This window comes from Musa acuminata, chromosome BXJ2-8 (genome assembly GCF_036884655.1).
Source record: "Musa acuminata AAA Group cultivar baxijiao chromosome BXJ2-8, Cavendish_Baxijiao_AAA, whole genome shotgun sequence".
NCBI lineage: Eukaryota > Viridiplantae > Streptophyta > Magnoliopsida > Zingiberales > Musaceae > Musa > Musa acuminata.
The window spans coordinates 30,127,821-30,145,878 of NC_088345.1; the positions used below are offsets into that span (position 1 = coordinate 30,127,821).

At 38.4% G+C, this 18,058-nt stretch overlaps 1 protein-coding gene across 2 annotated transcripts in view; it reads right to left on the minus strand.

Moving 5' to 3' along the window:
- Positions 1-4,128: 4,128 nt before the first annotated feature.
- LOC103994871 (uncharacterized) overlaps positions 4,129-18,058 on the minus strand; it is a 49,428-nt gene continuing 35,498 nt past the window's right edge. For both annotated transcript variants that reach the window (XM_009415324.3, XM_009415323.3), the window contains exon 8: positions 4,129-5,196. In XM_009415324.3, coding sequence (XP_009413599.2) covers positions 4,429-5,196 — 768 coding nt within the window. In that variant the 3' untranslated portion in view covers positions 4,129-4,428. The remainder of the gene's footprint in view (positions 5,197-18,058) is intronic.

Here is an 18,058-nt window from a genome sequence, read left to right on the forward strand (position 1 = left end):
AAATATGATGAATTTGGTCAGAATGTTGGTCTTTTAGCTAAATTCATAGAACAACTAGGTATTTATATTCAATATGCATTACCATGTGTGCCACAACAGAATGATATTATTGAAAGATGAAATCATACTCTTATGGATATGGTTAAAAGCATAATGAGTTATTCCTTTGTACTTGAGTTAATGTGGGGTGATGCTCTTAGAACAGCTATGTACATCTTGAACAATATTCCTAGTAAGTTGGTTTCATTAACTCTATTTGATTTATGGACCAGTAGAAAGTCCAGTCTGAGACATTTACATATTTAGGGATATCCTATAGAGATAAGAGTATTCAATCCATATAAAAATAAATTAGATCCAAGAACTATTTCTGTATTTTATTAGTTATCTAGAAAAATCTAAGGGATATAGATTTTATTGCCATAATCATAGTACGAGGATAGTAGAATCTGATAATGCAAGATTCGTAGAAAATGATGAAATAAGTGGGAGTGAAAAATCTCAAAAGATCAATTTTGATATTGAGGAGATCCAGGTTAATTCTCCCATCTCATCTCTTATTTGAGAAATTATTATTCCTCAAATCAATGAGAGAATTGACGATGAACAATAAAATAATATCGATGAACTCTTATATATGGTTGATGTCGTCATTGATGATCTTATAGAACAATCACAATTGACAACCTTGAGAAGATCTTAAAGGAAAAGGAAACATATCATTTTTGATAATTATGTGGCATATCTACAAGAATCAAATTAATAAAAAGAGACCCCTTATCGTTTTTATAAATCATAGAAAGTAACAATTTTGAAAAATGGTATAATGCAATGAAAGAAGAATTAAAATTAATGGTCTAGAATGGTGTTTGGGAACTCGTTGAATTACCCAATAATTGTAAAAGAGTCAGTTGTAAATAGGTCTTTAAGACAAAACGTGACTTAGTGGGCAATATCGAATAATATAAAGCTAGACTTGTGGCCAAAGATTTTTCTCAAAAAGAAGGCATCGACTACAACGATACTTTATCTCCAATTTCTAGAAAGGACTCTTTAAGTATTGTCATTGCATTAGTAGCTTATTATGATCTTGAGTTTCATCATATGGATGTGAAAACAATATTTCTGAATGGGAATTTGAATAAAAAAATTTATATGGAACAACCTAAAGGATTCATAGAAAAGGGAAGAGAAAGTTGGGCTTTTAAACTTAAGAAATTCATTTATGACCTTAAACAAGCTTTCCAACAATGGTATATAAAGTTTCATGATACCATTACTTCCTTCATATTCAAGAAAAACACTATTGATCAATGCATATATCTAAAGGTAAATGAGATCAAATTTATTATATTGGTCTTATATGTGGATGATATTTTACTGGCTAGTAGTGATCTTAGTTTATTACATGAAATATAGATATTTCTTAGCAAGAACTTTAAGATAATTGATATGAATGAGGCAGCTTATGTTATTAGCATTAAGATATTCAGGAATAGATCTCAAAGATTATTAGGATTATTTTAAAAAAAATATATTAATCGTATCTTGAAGAGATACACCTATTACCGAGGTGAAAAATTCACCTATAGTAATAGGTGTATCATTGGCTGAGTAAAGCTGCATATGGTGATGCATATTTAGGTGGATGATATTATTGATATTTCTTTTGCATAATTAAAGTTATTTATTTTTAGTATCTTGTTTATATTTATGTTTATGCATATTATAGTTGAATATAATAATAGGACTATCTTGACAAGATAAATTATATGGGTCATTATGGACTATATTAGAAAAGACTAACAATATTATAGTATATAGAATGGAGTATGACATTGATGATATATAACCGCTATGACTCACATTGATAGTTAGACCTAATGTAGTATTATTGTGTTTATTAGACTTATTGATTTATTTTTAAAATTTATGATCATGTATAAAATGCTTTTTAAAAATTTTCAAAATCTAATTAGGTAAAACTATTTTTAAACAAATTTTATTTTATTTATTTTAATTTGAAATATCTTTTATATCTTATCAATTAATGGTAAGTGAGAGAATGTTAGATGTACGTGGCCCTTTATAATTGGATAAGATATATAATAGAACTAATTAGATTTTGATGACAGATATTGACCAATAGAAAAGAAGTTCATATTACGGTATGATTCCTTAGGGGATGTCCTTGATGAAAGGAACTCTCCTAATAACTTATCCTAGACCCTCTGCTCTTGCTTATAAATAAATAAGACTCCTAAGGGTTAAACAATGTATCTCATCTCATAGAGGACACAGTTAACATATTAAAGTTTCTCTCTCAATCTCCTTAAATCCATCAATCTAAGTTCTTTCTCTTCTTTTAAAATCGATCTAATGTTATTTGATTTTAATTATAGCATAAAAGATTGTTTCCATATTATATATATTATATTATATATTTTATGCTTACATTATTAATACTTTTTATTTTCTGACCACGTTAAATTGCAACTCCACGAATAGTATCTATCACACACTATGGTCGCTAATCATTTAAATAATTTTGCTTGATCTTTCAGACACTCAGCCTACGGTGATGGAAAAGATGAAACTCTACCGAATAGAATTAAAGGCTGTAGCTCCATCCCACATTAAAATCAGCAATAAATTATCACACTTTCAGGTCAAGTTTTCATGACAACAGTAAGACAAGTTTCTTTTTCGAAGTTGCTAGATTCTGTGCATGCCATACTTGAAGCGAATCTGCTACGACGAGAAATCAGAAGGGTAAAACAGGAAAAGATGAGCCTTTTTCAGAATCATCGATGATTTATATCTTCGAGATTAATCACAGCAGCTCAAACTAGAACAGAAATGAAATATAAATGTCGTGCGATCCATAAACCACGAGGCACCAAATTTTATATAGTCCATACCTCGTAACGTGTTACGTTGTCTTAAGAAAAGAAAACCCAAAAATGTATATTTCATTTACTTATTTTTTTTATTTTCCTTATTTGCTTATCGGTTACGTTACCATTCTTTTAATTAATTACCTTCGGTAATTGATTTTTACCGTTTACGCTGTAATCACTGATCTCTCTTCTCTATAAAGAGGGATTTTATTGCTTGTTCCAAAAATCTTTTCTTGCTTCTCATTTTTCTCTGTGAGAAAATCTTCCTATGTAACAATGTACCAAAAGAATCGTGGCGTTGAAAATTGAATCCTCTTCAACAATGTGATTGAATCAAATCTTTAACAAATCACTTGATTTCAGGTCCCAAAATTGAATCCTCGTCAACAATTTGCCGATCTCTCATTCAGCAACCAACTAGTTACTCATTTGAGACCTACTTGGGAAGGTCTGACCAATCCTTGATTAGTAAATGAAGGACTGGATTTAAGAGCTCATTCAGCCAGTGTTCGATATTTGGGACTCATCACCAACGGCTTGGTCTAAGTCCACGATAATCCCTTATCAAATCGACGTTCTTCTGGTGATTTGATGCAAAACAAATATTTTTATTGCTATTCTTCTAAGTCTGGTTGAGGATTCATAGGGAACATCAGGTTAGATTTGATGTAAAAGCTATGAATCTTACAAGGGCTCCACATACCGTTGATCCATTGGAAAGAGGGGAATAATAAGGGCATAGGTATCAAATAATATAAAAATTATTGTACGTCAAACCTCAAAAAGTAAATATTTTACAAGCAGATGTTGACTCTCTCTCTCTCTCTCTCTCTCTCTATATATATATATATATATATATATATAGAGAGAGAGAGAGAGAGAGAGAGAACAACTGCTTGTAAAAGGCTCATAAACATACATTGTAGCATTATGCGCTGCTATGCGCCAATGGTTGACTATATAATTTGATGGCTTGGCAGATAGGTGTTACTAAATTTTCCCCCACGAATCCTGTTCGGGAACATATATGCCTCTTCCATTATCGTCAATCCAGTTGAGCTTCATTCTACATCAATAAAGCTCCCTGCCTGATTATAAATGCCTACAGAATATATATAGCCCACTTTGATGAAGAGTTAAAACCATCCACATCAATTACCTGCTAAATTTTGGAGCATCAGGCTGCCAAAGCTACTGATGTTCTCTAGAAACAAAATAAAGACTATGATTTCTAAAGATTCGTTCCGGAATCAATAGGTTTCCAAATAAACAACATTGTGCCTCAGTCAGATGACAATCAAATATCAAACATCAAATTCTCTGATTCATCTTCTGACATGGTTAACGTCCAGTGTCATGAAGCAGGTATCTGCATTACATGTTTATAGCCAAAACTACAAGGACATGCCAACTAGAAATCCCTCTTTATATAGAAGACAAACGATTTTCTCTAGCTCTCTTTATATATAAAGAGGGATTCTTTTAATAACTGCACATCTGAAGCTCCCTAACCATTTTTCTCTAGCTCTTATTGCCGGCTCAATGGTGGTGGTGCAGCTGGCAATGGCGGTTGGCCTAAATGATTGATGCCCTCTGATGCTTGAAACCCATGGTATGGATTTAAAGCACTTGGATAGGGTTGCATGCCAAGCATTGGGAAATTCGGGAGCGGAGGAGGTGGACCATAACCAAAAGGCATGCCTGTTGCAGGTCCAGCAGCAATCTGCATGAACTGGGGTGTCACAGATGAAGGTGGTGGTGGTACAGGTGGGAAAGGAGGTGGTAGTGGCGGCGGCTCCACAGTTGAGCTTGGATGTGTAACAGGAGATGGTAGCTGCAGTGGAGGCCGACTCAACAAATCAGGATGTGGGAATGGCGGCAAGGGTGGCTGAAGCAGTGGCACGTAAGAAGGCATATTGTCCTCTACTTTCAGTCTTTTGTTATCAGAATGGTCTTTTTTATTTGAGGGGTCAACAGCACCATCTGAAGTTAGGGAGGAGAGGGCATAGCTCAGCATCTGGGCAGGGGAAGTGGATGCCGCAAGCTGTGCCACAACAGCAGCAGCAGCTGCCTTCTGGTTCCCCTCTACAGCAACAGGAGCACTGTCTGAAGGAGGTCCTTCCTGGGTGTATCTTACTGGAGTAGTTTGAGTACCACTGCAAGCTGTGGACTCAGGGATGTGAGTTATGGCATCAGCGAATGATGATGATCCGTTAAGCCTTGGTTCTGGTGATGAAGAGCCAACATTGAGCTGTTTAAGTAAGTTGACTGATTGTTCATATCGTGATTGAGCAGCCTGGAACAATTAAAAAGACGTGACATAGAAAACCATCATGAATTTTATAAAAGCAGCAAATTTTTAGCTTCAAAAACATCCCAACTAGCAAAAAACCATGACCATAAAGTGTTAATAAAGCTGTCATAAGAGGCTAATCCATAAAGATAAGTCCACTAGCGGACACTGAAATAAGGACAGTCAGGTATTGTCATTATTGAAAGGTAGAATACCATTTAGTTCTCCAATCTTCAATTTCATTTTCATTAGTACTATAAACTAAGGAAAATCTGAAGCCTTAAGTTATTTTGATGCTTGTTTTTAGTTCAATCTTCTCTGATGTAGTGCCAAAATGTGTTAATGTAATCAGGTTTCTTTATCTTTGTATTTTCTGAAAAATGGTGCAAATTTATTAAAAAGTTACAGAACCTAGGCCAATTATCACTTCTTGTGAAAAAAGGGTGGTTCATTACATAAGACTCTTTGCCAATGTGGAGTGATGTCTAAGGAGAATTAATGAGTGCAGTCACACTGCAAACAGACAGTACTTCGGCAATTTGAACCCCGATCAGCTATACCGAAAAGGAGCAACCGTACCATGACATCATGGCCCACACTACAAATAGTCTTACTAATCTATATATTTTAAACAATTCAATAAATTCATTGCAATGTGTGTGAAGTGGGAGAATGTAGTATAATACTACAAAAGGGGTTGTCCTGACCCATACTGAGCAAAAATAAGAATTGTGATTAATGGCTATGTTAGGATAACAATGACCAGGTCATATTAGAAAAACATAATCCCCGTGGATAGCAACATCAACCTTGTCATTGCTCCAAATAGCCCAATTATTAATAATGATGACGAAATTAATGATACTGGGACCTAAACAAAAATTTTGTACAAGCGCAAGTCTATTTGGAAAATTACAAGAACCATTGTTGCAGTTAATAATGTGAAGTTTCACCAGTTAGAATAGAGATTGATCATTCTACTACTCATCATAAGGAAATTCTGTTGAATTATGTGCAATTGCAAGAATACTTATATGTAGATGACTAAATTTATGGAATCCCTAGAAGTAATTCAAATGGCTTTTGAAGGGTTAACACAGCATCAACATACAAAAAGTAATAAAATTTAGAAAAGATTCTTCATCTTATTAAAGATTAGAAGGAACATAACAAAAAGATCATATAGGGTGAGCAAATAAAGTTGGAGTTTTAATGGTCAAAATTAATTTGGTTCACTGTAGAGAGGATATGACCTAGAACTAATGAAAACAATCCTTCCCACCTTTCACCCTTTCCTTTCATCTTATGCTTTAACATGTTACGACTTCACACCATCAAAATTATCAACCTTTAGTTATGAATGATTTCATACCATCAAAAGTATCTTGCTCCTAGGATTTCATTGTTCACCTAACTGCAATTGACTAGGGCCAATGCAAATTAAGTTCAATTCTCAAAAGATCACTTGACAACTAGAGGAAGCCTGGTGTTGGTGAAGCTACAATGACTAGTGGTAGAGAGGAAAAAACCAAGAAGACAAACCTTACCCAATGCATGCCATTGCTAGAAGTTAGCACTTTCTTAAGGCTGGTTAGCTTTCGGTTAGGCTGAAAAAGGATGTTGTAAAATAGAATACAACCAATAGTGGGAAATGAAAAGCTTAGGAAAGAGAAACTGATGTTGATTCAACTATTAGTTTCCTGCATAACAGAAAGAAGGGAAGATGTTGTGGCTAGGAAATAGAGCAGGAAAAAAATAGATGATCAAGCAAGATAAGAGCCAAAAGAAATGATGTAAATTCAATTATCAAATCTAAACACAATTAACTAGACACCACAGAATAGGATTTCTTGTAAAGTAGGCTTCTAATTATCCTAAGGTAAGAAGTTAGACAAAATGTGTTATCCAATCAACCATAATCCAGTGATTTCAATAGGCGCTCGAGCGAGGCGAGGCGAGGCCCGAGCGCCTCACTTCATTTCCAAGCGGCGCGCTTCAAAGAGGCACTGCCTGGGCGCTCGCCCGAGCTCGGGCGTCGGGTGCTTCGGGCGAGCGCCCGGGTTAAACCAGGCGACCGAACCAACGTTTTAGGTATGGTTCGGTCTCCAGTGTTTTAGTTGGTTTTAGGTCTAGTTCGGTCTCCGGTGTTTTAGTTGGTTCAATCGAACCAACTAAAGCACCGATATCAGCCTTCCTCTCGTGACTTCCCAACCTAACCCTGCTCGTCGTTGTCGGTCCCGCTGCTCGCTGCTACCGTTGCCACTGTCGTCGCCCGCCGCTCTTGCTCCTGTTGCTCGCTGCTACTGCCCGCTGTCGCTGCTCCCGCTGCTCGCTGCTACTGCTGCCACTATCGCCGCTCGCGGCTCCCGCTCCTACTGTCGCTACCGCTGCTTGCTGCCACCGTCGCCACTCCTGCTCCCGCTGCCACTGCTCGTTGCTACAGTTGCCGCTGCCACTGTTGTCACTTGTCGTTCTCGCTACCGCTTCTCACTGCTACCGTTGCCACTGCCATTGTCGCCGCTCACCTCTCCCGCTGTCATTGCTTATTGCTACCTCTTCTCACATCGACTCGATAGTATACTGCTAACAGTATATTAACAATATACTGTTAACTGTATACTAGTAACAATATTTTTTTATTTATTATATTAATAAGATATTATTTTGATTTTAATGCTGCTAATTTTTATTTATTTAAAATTATTGTTATTGTTTTGAATTTTGAGATTTTTTGTTAATGTGATATTGTGATTTTGTAAGATTTTTTAACTTAATATCATATTTTTATTTAAATAATTATATTTATTAATTATATTATATATTTTTATATTTTAGCGTCTCGCTTCACTCGGGCGAGTGCCAAGCACCTTGGGCATTTTTGGACTTTGGCATCTTTTGACGCCTAGCGCTTTTTAAATCATTGCCATAATCACAAGTATTTATCTCTAACTCCAACAAAAACACAAGTAACTAGACATAGATCCTCCTAAACCTGTTACTTAATTATGGTTCTAACATCAATAGTAACGACAACAACAAGAAGACATGATATCCTAACTATTAAAAGCAAGCTGTATGGATTTTATGAAATTTTTCTCACCACTGAGCTATATTAAGGGCAAAACTATTGATCAATTCAAGCCCGTTCATTGTTTTGTAGTGAAGTTTTCTTCACCTCATATAACCATAACATTTATAGTTCTCTAAATATGTTTATAACTTCTTAAATGGTTCTCTCATTTTATCCTTTATCAAAAATACTTTAATTATTTAAGAATGAAATAATTTTATTATATCATTTCCAGATACTCTGTAAATCCACCTCATCATTCCCATCTCAACTACACTAATGTTTTGTATATATTTTTTAACTATTGAGCACTCTGATCCTCAATACATGGATGGGCATTACACGTACAACAACAATAAAACCGTAGGTATAACAATTTAGCGTCGACTACATGGATCGTTTGTTGTCATTGAGATTTGTAAAAAATCATGTTTAATTAAGTTCAAAGTATTAAATCTTTATTTATAGTTTCTATTAAGATCTTTTTATGTCTTCCTCTACCTCTTCTCATACCACAAAAATTAATCATTTTACATATCTTATTCAAATTACTATTTAATTCAAAGCACACATGATGTTCACACATAATAAAAATACCCCTCTTCCTTTAATCACCACACTTTTAGCCAATGAATAACGTTATATGATTTTCTTGAAATATCATTAACAATCATGAGATCATAAAATTGTAAAACCAAAATCTGCCCACCCTCCTTCCCACCCAAAACATAAACACACACCCCATCAAATTCTCCATATTCTCTTCCTATACGACCAATGATAAGTTTTTCACTTCAAGGTATTTCATGAATATTTCAACTACATTTTTTTCAAAATTTTCTTTTATTTTTTTATCATCTAGTTTTATTTGAGAAACATAAGCATTTATAACATTCAGTATTTAAAATTTTATTTTAATACTAAAATTCTATCCCCAACCCTCTCCACCTCTGAGTTTTATTTTCGAATTGCTAATCTACAATAATATAAACATTATTCCATGTTTAACTTTTCCAATATACCAAAACTGATGTCAAGTTTTATTAGTCTCCTTAACATTTCCCCGATCCACAGTTTTCCATGAACAAATTATGCCAATTCTCTCCTTGTAATCCTTATATATACCAATTCTAATCACTTCTACAAAAATGTTATTGTGCTCAAAGTTATTAGTCTAATTCTATAATCTTGAGATAACTTCTTTACCCACTTTGTCCAAGATAAGTAAGAATTCTTGCCTATATTCACATCTAAGAGGGTCCCAAATAGTGAAGACGTCATGTATCACTTTAGGGCAAAAAAAGTCTTACAATAATTTAAAATCCATGCTCATAAGATCTAACAAAAATTTAAATGTACACTTGGGACTATCGATAAATAACACAAGTGAAGCTCTGATACTGATTCAAATTCATCCAAAATACAATATACTAGTCGCAATTTATTACAATTGAAAATAAAAGTACATTACATATGTAATTGAAATATTTCGACATAGATTGAAATGACATGATTTTAAGGCTCAAATTAAGCCTAAGCTAAACCTTCATGGATCTAACTTGCATCTTCAGAGGAGAGGTGGGAAGTGTGAAAGACAAGATAGAGAAAAGTGGGACTAAGAAGCCCCTCCCACTAGTGAACTCACCGATCGCTCAAGCACTCGCCTAGGCACCCATGCAAGGCCTGAGAGCTTGATAAGTGGGCTAGGAGAGTAGGAGGGCGACTTCAACCGGGCACAGCCCAGCCGTAGGAGAGGCAAGTACCAACCTGGTTCAACTTAGCTTGGATCGAGCCTAAGTCGACTCAATTTGGATCTCTGGTTCAATTGAACCGGATGAGGACATAGTCACCCATAAACCTCCTGAATACGAAATTCTATATGGAATATTGTTGACAATGCAAAGTTGGGAATTAATACAAAAAAAAACAATGATAATATTGTTGACATATACCTAGAAATTTCCACCATCCCAACAAGTTACAGCATTTAGAAACATAAAAACAAAATAGCCTAATCAATTGTGCTACAACAAAGGTATAAACGCTAGCCATACCGGTCTGCACTAACCAGTATTTACCGGTCTGTCCAAAGTCAAGATGATTTTCTCTTGATCCGTTTCAGGGATAGTAAACCTATTGAACCAACTCACCATCTGGTTTTCATAGTTAAGACCAAGGGCACCAGGTGATAAGCCCATACTTCCAATTTTTTATATGTTCTACGGCTGTCTTCTTTCCTTTTTTCAAACTTTCCTCCCACATGGTGGCTTCTCCCTTTTCTCTTCTTATCTCTCTCCTTTTCTCCTATGTCTATTCCTTCTCTCTGCCGCTTCACCACTACCAACCACCACCACTCTGCTGCTAGGTATCTGTATTGTATGCCTCCTCTTCCATTGCTCCTTATGACCTTTCGCTTACTCCTTTTCTCTCCTTCTCCTTCTCCTTCTCCTCCCCAATTTTATCCCTATTTTATCTTTGATTGTTGCCAGTATGAACACAACACATACTGGTCTAGCCAAGGACCACTGGTATAGGTCTGGGTTCAAGACTAGAAACCTCAACTACAACTTCACCATTCTCCATAATATAGACCTTTGTATGTGTAAAGATTAGTGTGGCATGACAATCCTGATCTCAAAATCCTCCCAACCCTATTTCTTGTTAGTTAACCTCTTCAGTGTTGGGACTACCTTTTTGCATCTTCAACTCCATTTCAAAAGTCAACCACTTTTTCTAATCTCATTCAACCATTAACAAAGTAGTTCATAAATGGTGCTAAATGCCTATCTAGAGGTAGACTGCCTGACAGATACCAAAATGCTCTCATAGACAAAGCCCCCGATAAGATCCAAGGGTGGCACAAAGGCTTCTGCTAACTCAAGCTAGAAAACAGGTGCTCATTAACTCTGTCATCAGTTCTCTCCTAGATCACATTTTGCTAAGTTCTTGGGTTTCCAACAAGTTGCTTGCTAGATTTTCGAAGCTTTCATGTAATTTCTTTCAGAATGAAAAGCGAGACCAGCATAGGATACATCTTGTTGCTTGGGACAACATGACCCTCTCTAAGGATCAAGCATGCTTGGGTAAAAGGGACCATGTCCTTGTCAATAGAGCTATTTGTGCCAAACATATAACACCTATCCTTAACCAATGACAACACAGTTTGGGTTGTTAGTTATAGGTGCCCTACAAGCCAATCACATGAGTGATGGCACCTGTGACACGCTCTGACAATCTCTTTGCTTACGATTACTAGCATTTTACGACATTATCTGGATGTATATTGTGATGTCCTTGGATCTATGCAATGGGAATCGGATCGTGATGAGATCACGATAATGAGACCGATTCGCTTTTAAACACAGACCATAAATCATCCCGGTCATAGGTTACTCGAGAAGGACATCGAGATAACCGAATAGATCGGTGCACTGTATACTCGTCTATATGATGGAGGCAGCTGGTCTCATAGTCGCTCGTGTGGGGACACTAGAAGTACAGTGCAGGTGCTCATTGGAGAATAAGTTCACTGATTGATCCGCTTACGGAATGCTGGATGGTTAATGATACCTGACGTCAAACAGCGATTCCGTAGTCCCATTTGTGCATCTAGTCCTTAGACTTAAGACACCAAAGATGCCTTGTATGAGTACTCCATTCTTTGACGCCAGACTTACAGGTTTAGAAGTTCTAGATCTAGTACAGCCGGTTCTCGGAAATGACAGCTAACCTTATGAAGGCAATTGAGTGTCAACAAAGGATCATCAACTCTCGGTTTCGCGAGAGGATTATCCAATGTGTGCTCACTCAGACAAAATCCCTGGTCAGGGTCGTTTGGATTAAGAGAGGAGTTCTCCGGGAGAATCCGATTAGAGCGAGACTTGAACAGAATTCCGTATAGGCCTAACGTTACCATGCCCAATATACGATCTCTAGGATATTAGATAGATAAGGGATTATAGATATATGGTAATTGTGAACAAACAGGTTTGATTGATTAGATCTCCTGTACCGTCTAGGGACTATAGCGTAGTGGCCTAGTACGTCAATAGTCGATGAGTCGAGTGGATTATTATGGAGATGATAATTCACTATGTCAAAAGGAGTTTTAACAGGATCGACTCACGGCCAGCTCGGTATCAGGCCTAGAGAATCACACACATATGATGGATGTTATAACGAGTAGAGGTGCGGATATGAGACATCCGCGGAGCCCCTAGTTTGGATCCTATGGATGAGATCCAATAAGATTGGGTAATTGGATAGAGATCTAATATCCAATAAGGATAGGATCCATTAAGGGTTAAGCTACTTGCACCTTTATAAATAGGAGGAACCTCACAGTTCATAGGCTAGAACTTCTGGTGGTTGCCCCTCCTATTCTCCTCAGCCTCCTCTCCTCCTCCTTGGCTCTGGCAGCCTTGTGGTGCGCGTGAAAAGGGAGATCCCACAGCGATCTAAGGAGTGTCATCGTTGCATCTGTCGTGTGGATCACTGCTAGAGAGGAGTATGCAAGTTCTCCTTCATCCTCTCCATCAGATCTGGAAATTTCAGGGATATATGATCTCCTTAGGTAACACTTCTCACATAATACGTGCGGTTTTTTTGTTTTGCGGTTTTCTTGCGTACTAATCACCGCACAACGACCAAGTACTTGACTTTAGAAAATCTAGTTTTGCTTTTGTTTTCTGCTGTGCATGAGAGCCGATCCGCGATTTCCTAGCAGTGGTACAGAACCAAGTTTGTCATGCAATGATTGGCTTCTAAACTACATATGTTGTGTTTAATCGCGTAGAATTGTTTTACGCGTTCTTGCTGTGTTTGACGTAGTTTTCATATCAGAAAGGTGCCTTGTTGTCTTTAGAGCGGTCTTTCAACGTCAAATTTGTTGACGTAAATGAAGGAAACAGGGGCGGTAATTATTGCTGCCCGGTGGATCGATCGAAGGCGACGTGCACGCAAGAGTTGTGGAGGAGCCACTTGCCCGCCGAGGCAGTGCCCACGGGCAAGGCGCTCGAGAGCATGCCACCTGCAGGCAGGGACAACGCTTGCGGGTAGAATACCCGCAAGCAAAGCCACCGTTCGCTAGCGGACATCTGCCAGCAAGGGCATCTCCTACGGGCAGAATGCCCATAGGCAGGCCGCCAGCCTCGTGCACAGGTGGCGACCGCTTACGCACGAGGCGACGCCGCACTGTCGCCTGCCAACGCAACACGGCAGCCGAAGTTGCGGTCGCCACACTAGCACCGGTAGCAAGGAGGCGACGTCGCAAGAAGTTGTGGCCACCGCATAAGGGGATTAGGGTTTTAGTTAAAAGGATAATTTTACCCCTTTGAATTTTAAAATTTTCAAGTTTTATCATTTCTATCCAAATTACAAAAATACCCTTCACAATTCAAAAAATTCCCTGCATATCCTGAATTTCATAAATTATTAGTTAATTAAAAAATTTAATTAACTATTATTATTTATCTAGTAATCCTACATAATGATATATCAGTGATTTAAAAAGCGCTAGGTACCAAAAGGCGCCAAGGTCCAAAAACGCGCGAGGCGCTAGGCGCTCGCCCAGGCGTTTGCCCTAGCAAAGCGAGGTGCTATAATATAAAAATATATAATATAATTAATAAATATAATTATTTAAATAAAAATATGATATTAAATTAAAAAAATTATGAAATCACAATATCACATTAACGAAAAATCTCAAAATTCCAAACAATAACAATAATTTCTAATAAATAAAAATTAGCAATATTAAAATCAAAATAATATATTATTAATCTAATAAATAAAAAATATTGTTATTAGTATACAGTTAACGGTATACTGTTAATATAATACTATTAACAGTATACTATCGAGTCGATGTGAGAAGAGGTAGCAGCGAGCAACGGCAACAGGAGCGGGAGAGGGAGCGAGAGCGAGAGAGGCGAGTGACGAAAGTGGCAGTGGTAGCGATAGCAGCAAGAAACGGCAGCGGGAGCAAGAGCGGCGAGCGACGACAGTGGCAGCGACAACGATAACGGTAGCAACGAGCGGCGAGAAAGGGAGCGAGAACGAGCGATGATAGCGGCAGTGACAGCGACAGCGGGAGCAACCAGCGACGATAGTGGCAGCAGTAGCAGCGAGAAACGGCTACGAGCAACGGGAGCGGCGACAGTGGCAGCGGTAGCGACGAGCAGGGTTAGGGTTGGGAAGTCGCAAGAGGAAGACTAATATTGGTGCTTTAGTTGGTTCGATTAAACCAACTAAAGCACCGGAGACCGAAACAGAGCTAAAACGCTGGTTCGATCGCCTGGTTTAACCCGGGCGCTCGCCCGAAACACCCAGCGCCTAGGCTCGGGCGAGCGCCCAGGCAGCGCCTCTTTGAAGCGCGCCACATGGAAATGAAGCGAGGCGCTCGGGCCTCGCCTCGCCTTGCCCAAACGCCTAGGCGAGTGCCCAAGCGCCTATTGAAATCATTGTGATATATACATGTGATGTATAATGTGGGAGGATGATCATGGACCATGTGATGTGTGTATGTGATTATTATTATTGGAGCCTACAAGCCTTTATTTTTTCGTTCATTGTCGGGCCTGCGCGCTTATAATTATATTGTAATTACATGAAGAGGCGCGGCGGAAGCTTGGAGGTGGCAGTGGGACCCTCGAGGCTGATTCAGACGATTGCGATGCATGGAGATGCGGCAAGGTGCCGGCAGATCCGACGATGACAAGATGGATGATCACCGAGCATGAATATGTGCTGATACACATATAGATCCTGATGTAAGTGATTAGGCCTACTAGCTCGGGCCTGATCATATTACGTTGTGGTCCATGATCATCTGGTGTACTTGTGCATGTGATTGTTATACACCTACTAGATAAGTATATATATTTGCATGCAATATAAATATATATTAAATATGTATGAGTGACACATCATATCAGGAGATTGAATCAAAATCCTCTGCTATGATAATATTAAGTCGATAAGCGTGAGACAATTAGATTGACCCACATGGCCTTCCATTGTTATAGAAAGAAATCGAATCCCAATGTAGGTTAAGTTGGTCGAGTCCCTCGAGGCTCGCCTATATTGCGATTTGAGATCTTGCCTACGACATAGAGCACTGGTGACCTGAGGATATGGTATGCTTGGTCGAGTCCTCAAGGCATATCATCAAATCAAACTCATCTTATAACGATGATGATGACTTAACTGGACATCATAGTTGGTCGAGTCCCTCGAGACCATGATGGTTCAAAGGCCAAAAAAGATAAGAATCATAAGGAGTTGTGATTGGTAAGAGTTACCTACCTTTTTGGGCTTAGTGTGATTGGTCGAGTCCCTCAAGGTTACACTAAGATGCCGATTGGATCCTGATCCCCACTAGAAGTCTATCGGAGACTTTCGTTTCACGTGTTGAGGGTGTCGCGTGACTCACTAAAAAAATAGTTGGAGCACATCAAGATAGAAGTTCATATCTTGATTGTTTATTTTTCTGCAAAATCTGCATGTTATTTATTTATGCTATATCTTCTGTTTATCATAAACATGTCACCATCAAACCCTCTACGTGGCATACTTTATGCCAACCGCCTCACTTGTCCAAACTATACGGATTGGCTCCGTAACCTGAGAATAGTTCTCATAGGGAAAACAAATCGTATATGTCCTAGATACGGTCATATCATATCTTGAGGCAGGAGCACCTCAGGAAGAGTTTGCCCGATATGAGAAGTATATAGATGATTTCATTCTTGCTCAGTGTTATATATTGGCCTCTATAACTCCTGAGTTACAAAGACAATATGAAAACATGGATGTCAGATCCATATTCCTGCATCTCCGTAAACTATTTAAGGAGCAAGGAAGAACTCAGCGATATGAGATACCCAAGAGTCTCTTCCGCACTAGGATGACTGAAAGGGCATCGATTCAGAACCATATCCTAAAGATAATAAAGTGGATTGAGAAACTCACAGGTCTAGGAATGGTGCTAGATGATAACCTGTGTGTTGATCTTATACTTCAATCCTTACCAAATTCCTTTTCCCAAATTCATTATAGATTTTAATATGAACAAACTTGAGGTGACTCTCATTAAGCTTCTCAATATATTGAGGGAGCCCGAGAGCACCATCAAGAAAAAAAAATAGTTCTCTACATTGGTGAAACCAAAAGGAAAAGGAAGGCTGGGAAGTCCCTTAGGAAGGGCAAGGACAAGGGCAAGGGCAAACGGGGCAAGGCAAAGGTTGCCAAGAATGACCCAGCGAAGGATAAAGGCCAATGCTCCCACTACAGTAAAGACAAGCATTGGAAGAGGAAATGCAAAGAGTACCTTACAGAAAAGATAAAACGGAAACTTAGAGAAGCTTCAGGTACTATCATGAACGTAAGTCCGTCCAAGAGGAAGCAAGATGAGGTGAACAATGCAGACCTGTCCTATTGTAGGCTAGGTCATATCCATGAGGGACGAATTCGAAAGTTGCTGAAAGATGAATACCTAGATCCATTTAACTATGAGTCATATATAACTTGCGAGCCTTACCTTCGTAGAAAAACGATCAACTTTCCATTTAATGGAACTGGAGAGAGAGTTCTGAGTTACTAGAACTCATTCATAGCAAAGTATGTGGTCTTATGTCAACTCAGGCCATAGGTGGTCACTCCTACTTCATTACTTTCACTGACGATTTCTCTAGGTACGGACATGTGTCCTTTTACGAAGTACAAGTCTAAAGCCTTCAAGAAATTGAGGGAGTGAATGAAGTAAAGAACCAAATTGGAAAGAGTATTAAGACTCTTCGATCAGATCGAGGAGAATACTTGAGTACGGAGTTCACCTAGTTCCTCAAGGACCACGGGATTCTATTGCACTGGACACACCTCCTTATACACCACGGCTCAATGGTGCATCAAAAAGGAGGAATTGCACACTATTAGATATGGTGCGATCCATGATGAGTTTTGTCGACCTACCCGTTTGATTTTGGGGATATTCCTTGAAGACCGTAGCTTACCTTCTGAACAGAGTTTCATCTAAATCAATAATGTTTACACCATATGATATATGGAAAAGGAAGAAGTCTGATCTTAAAGTTGTTAAGATTTGCTACTACCCTTCCCACGTTAAGAGATACAACCCCAATAAGTTAGAATCCAGGACGGAACGATGCAAGTTCCTACGATACCCTAAGGAAACTTGTGGGTATTATTTTTATCACCCCGAGGACCAAAAGGTCTATATTGCTAAGAGAGCAGTGTTCCTTGAGAAGGAACACATTCTTGGTGGAGACAGTGGGAGCATGATAAAGTTAAACAAAGTTGGAGAACCTAGCTCAAGCACCATTCTAGAAACTGAGTCTGTTCAGGTACCTGACACACAAGTTCCAACTTTGTGCAGGTTTGGTAGAGTGTCACACCCTCCTGAGAGATATGTATGACATATCAGTGAAGAGGACACTCAAGATGTTGATCCTCAGACCTACGATGAGGCTATTATGAGTATAGACTCCGGGAAGTTGTAAGAAGCCATGAATTCTCAGATGGAATCCATGTACTCCAACAAGGTTTGGAATCTTATTAATGCACCTAAGGGTATCGTACTCATCAGCTGCAAATGGATCTTCAAGAAAAAGATCAGAGTAGATAGAAAGGTGGAGACCTATAGGGCAAGGCTAGTGGTTAAGGGGGATCGTTAAAGGCAAGGTGTTGACTATGACGAAACCTTCGCACCCGTAGCTATGCTGAAATCCATTCAAATTCTATTGGCTATTGCAGCATATTATGACTATGAGATCT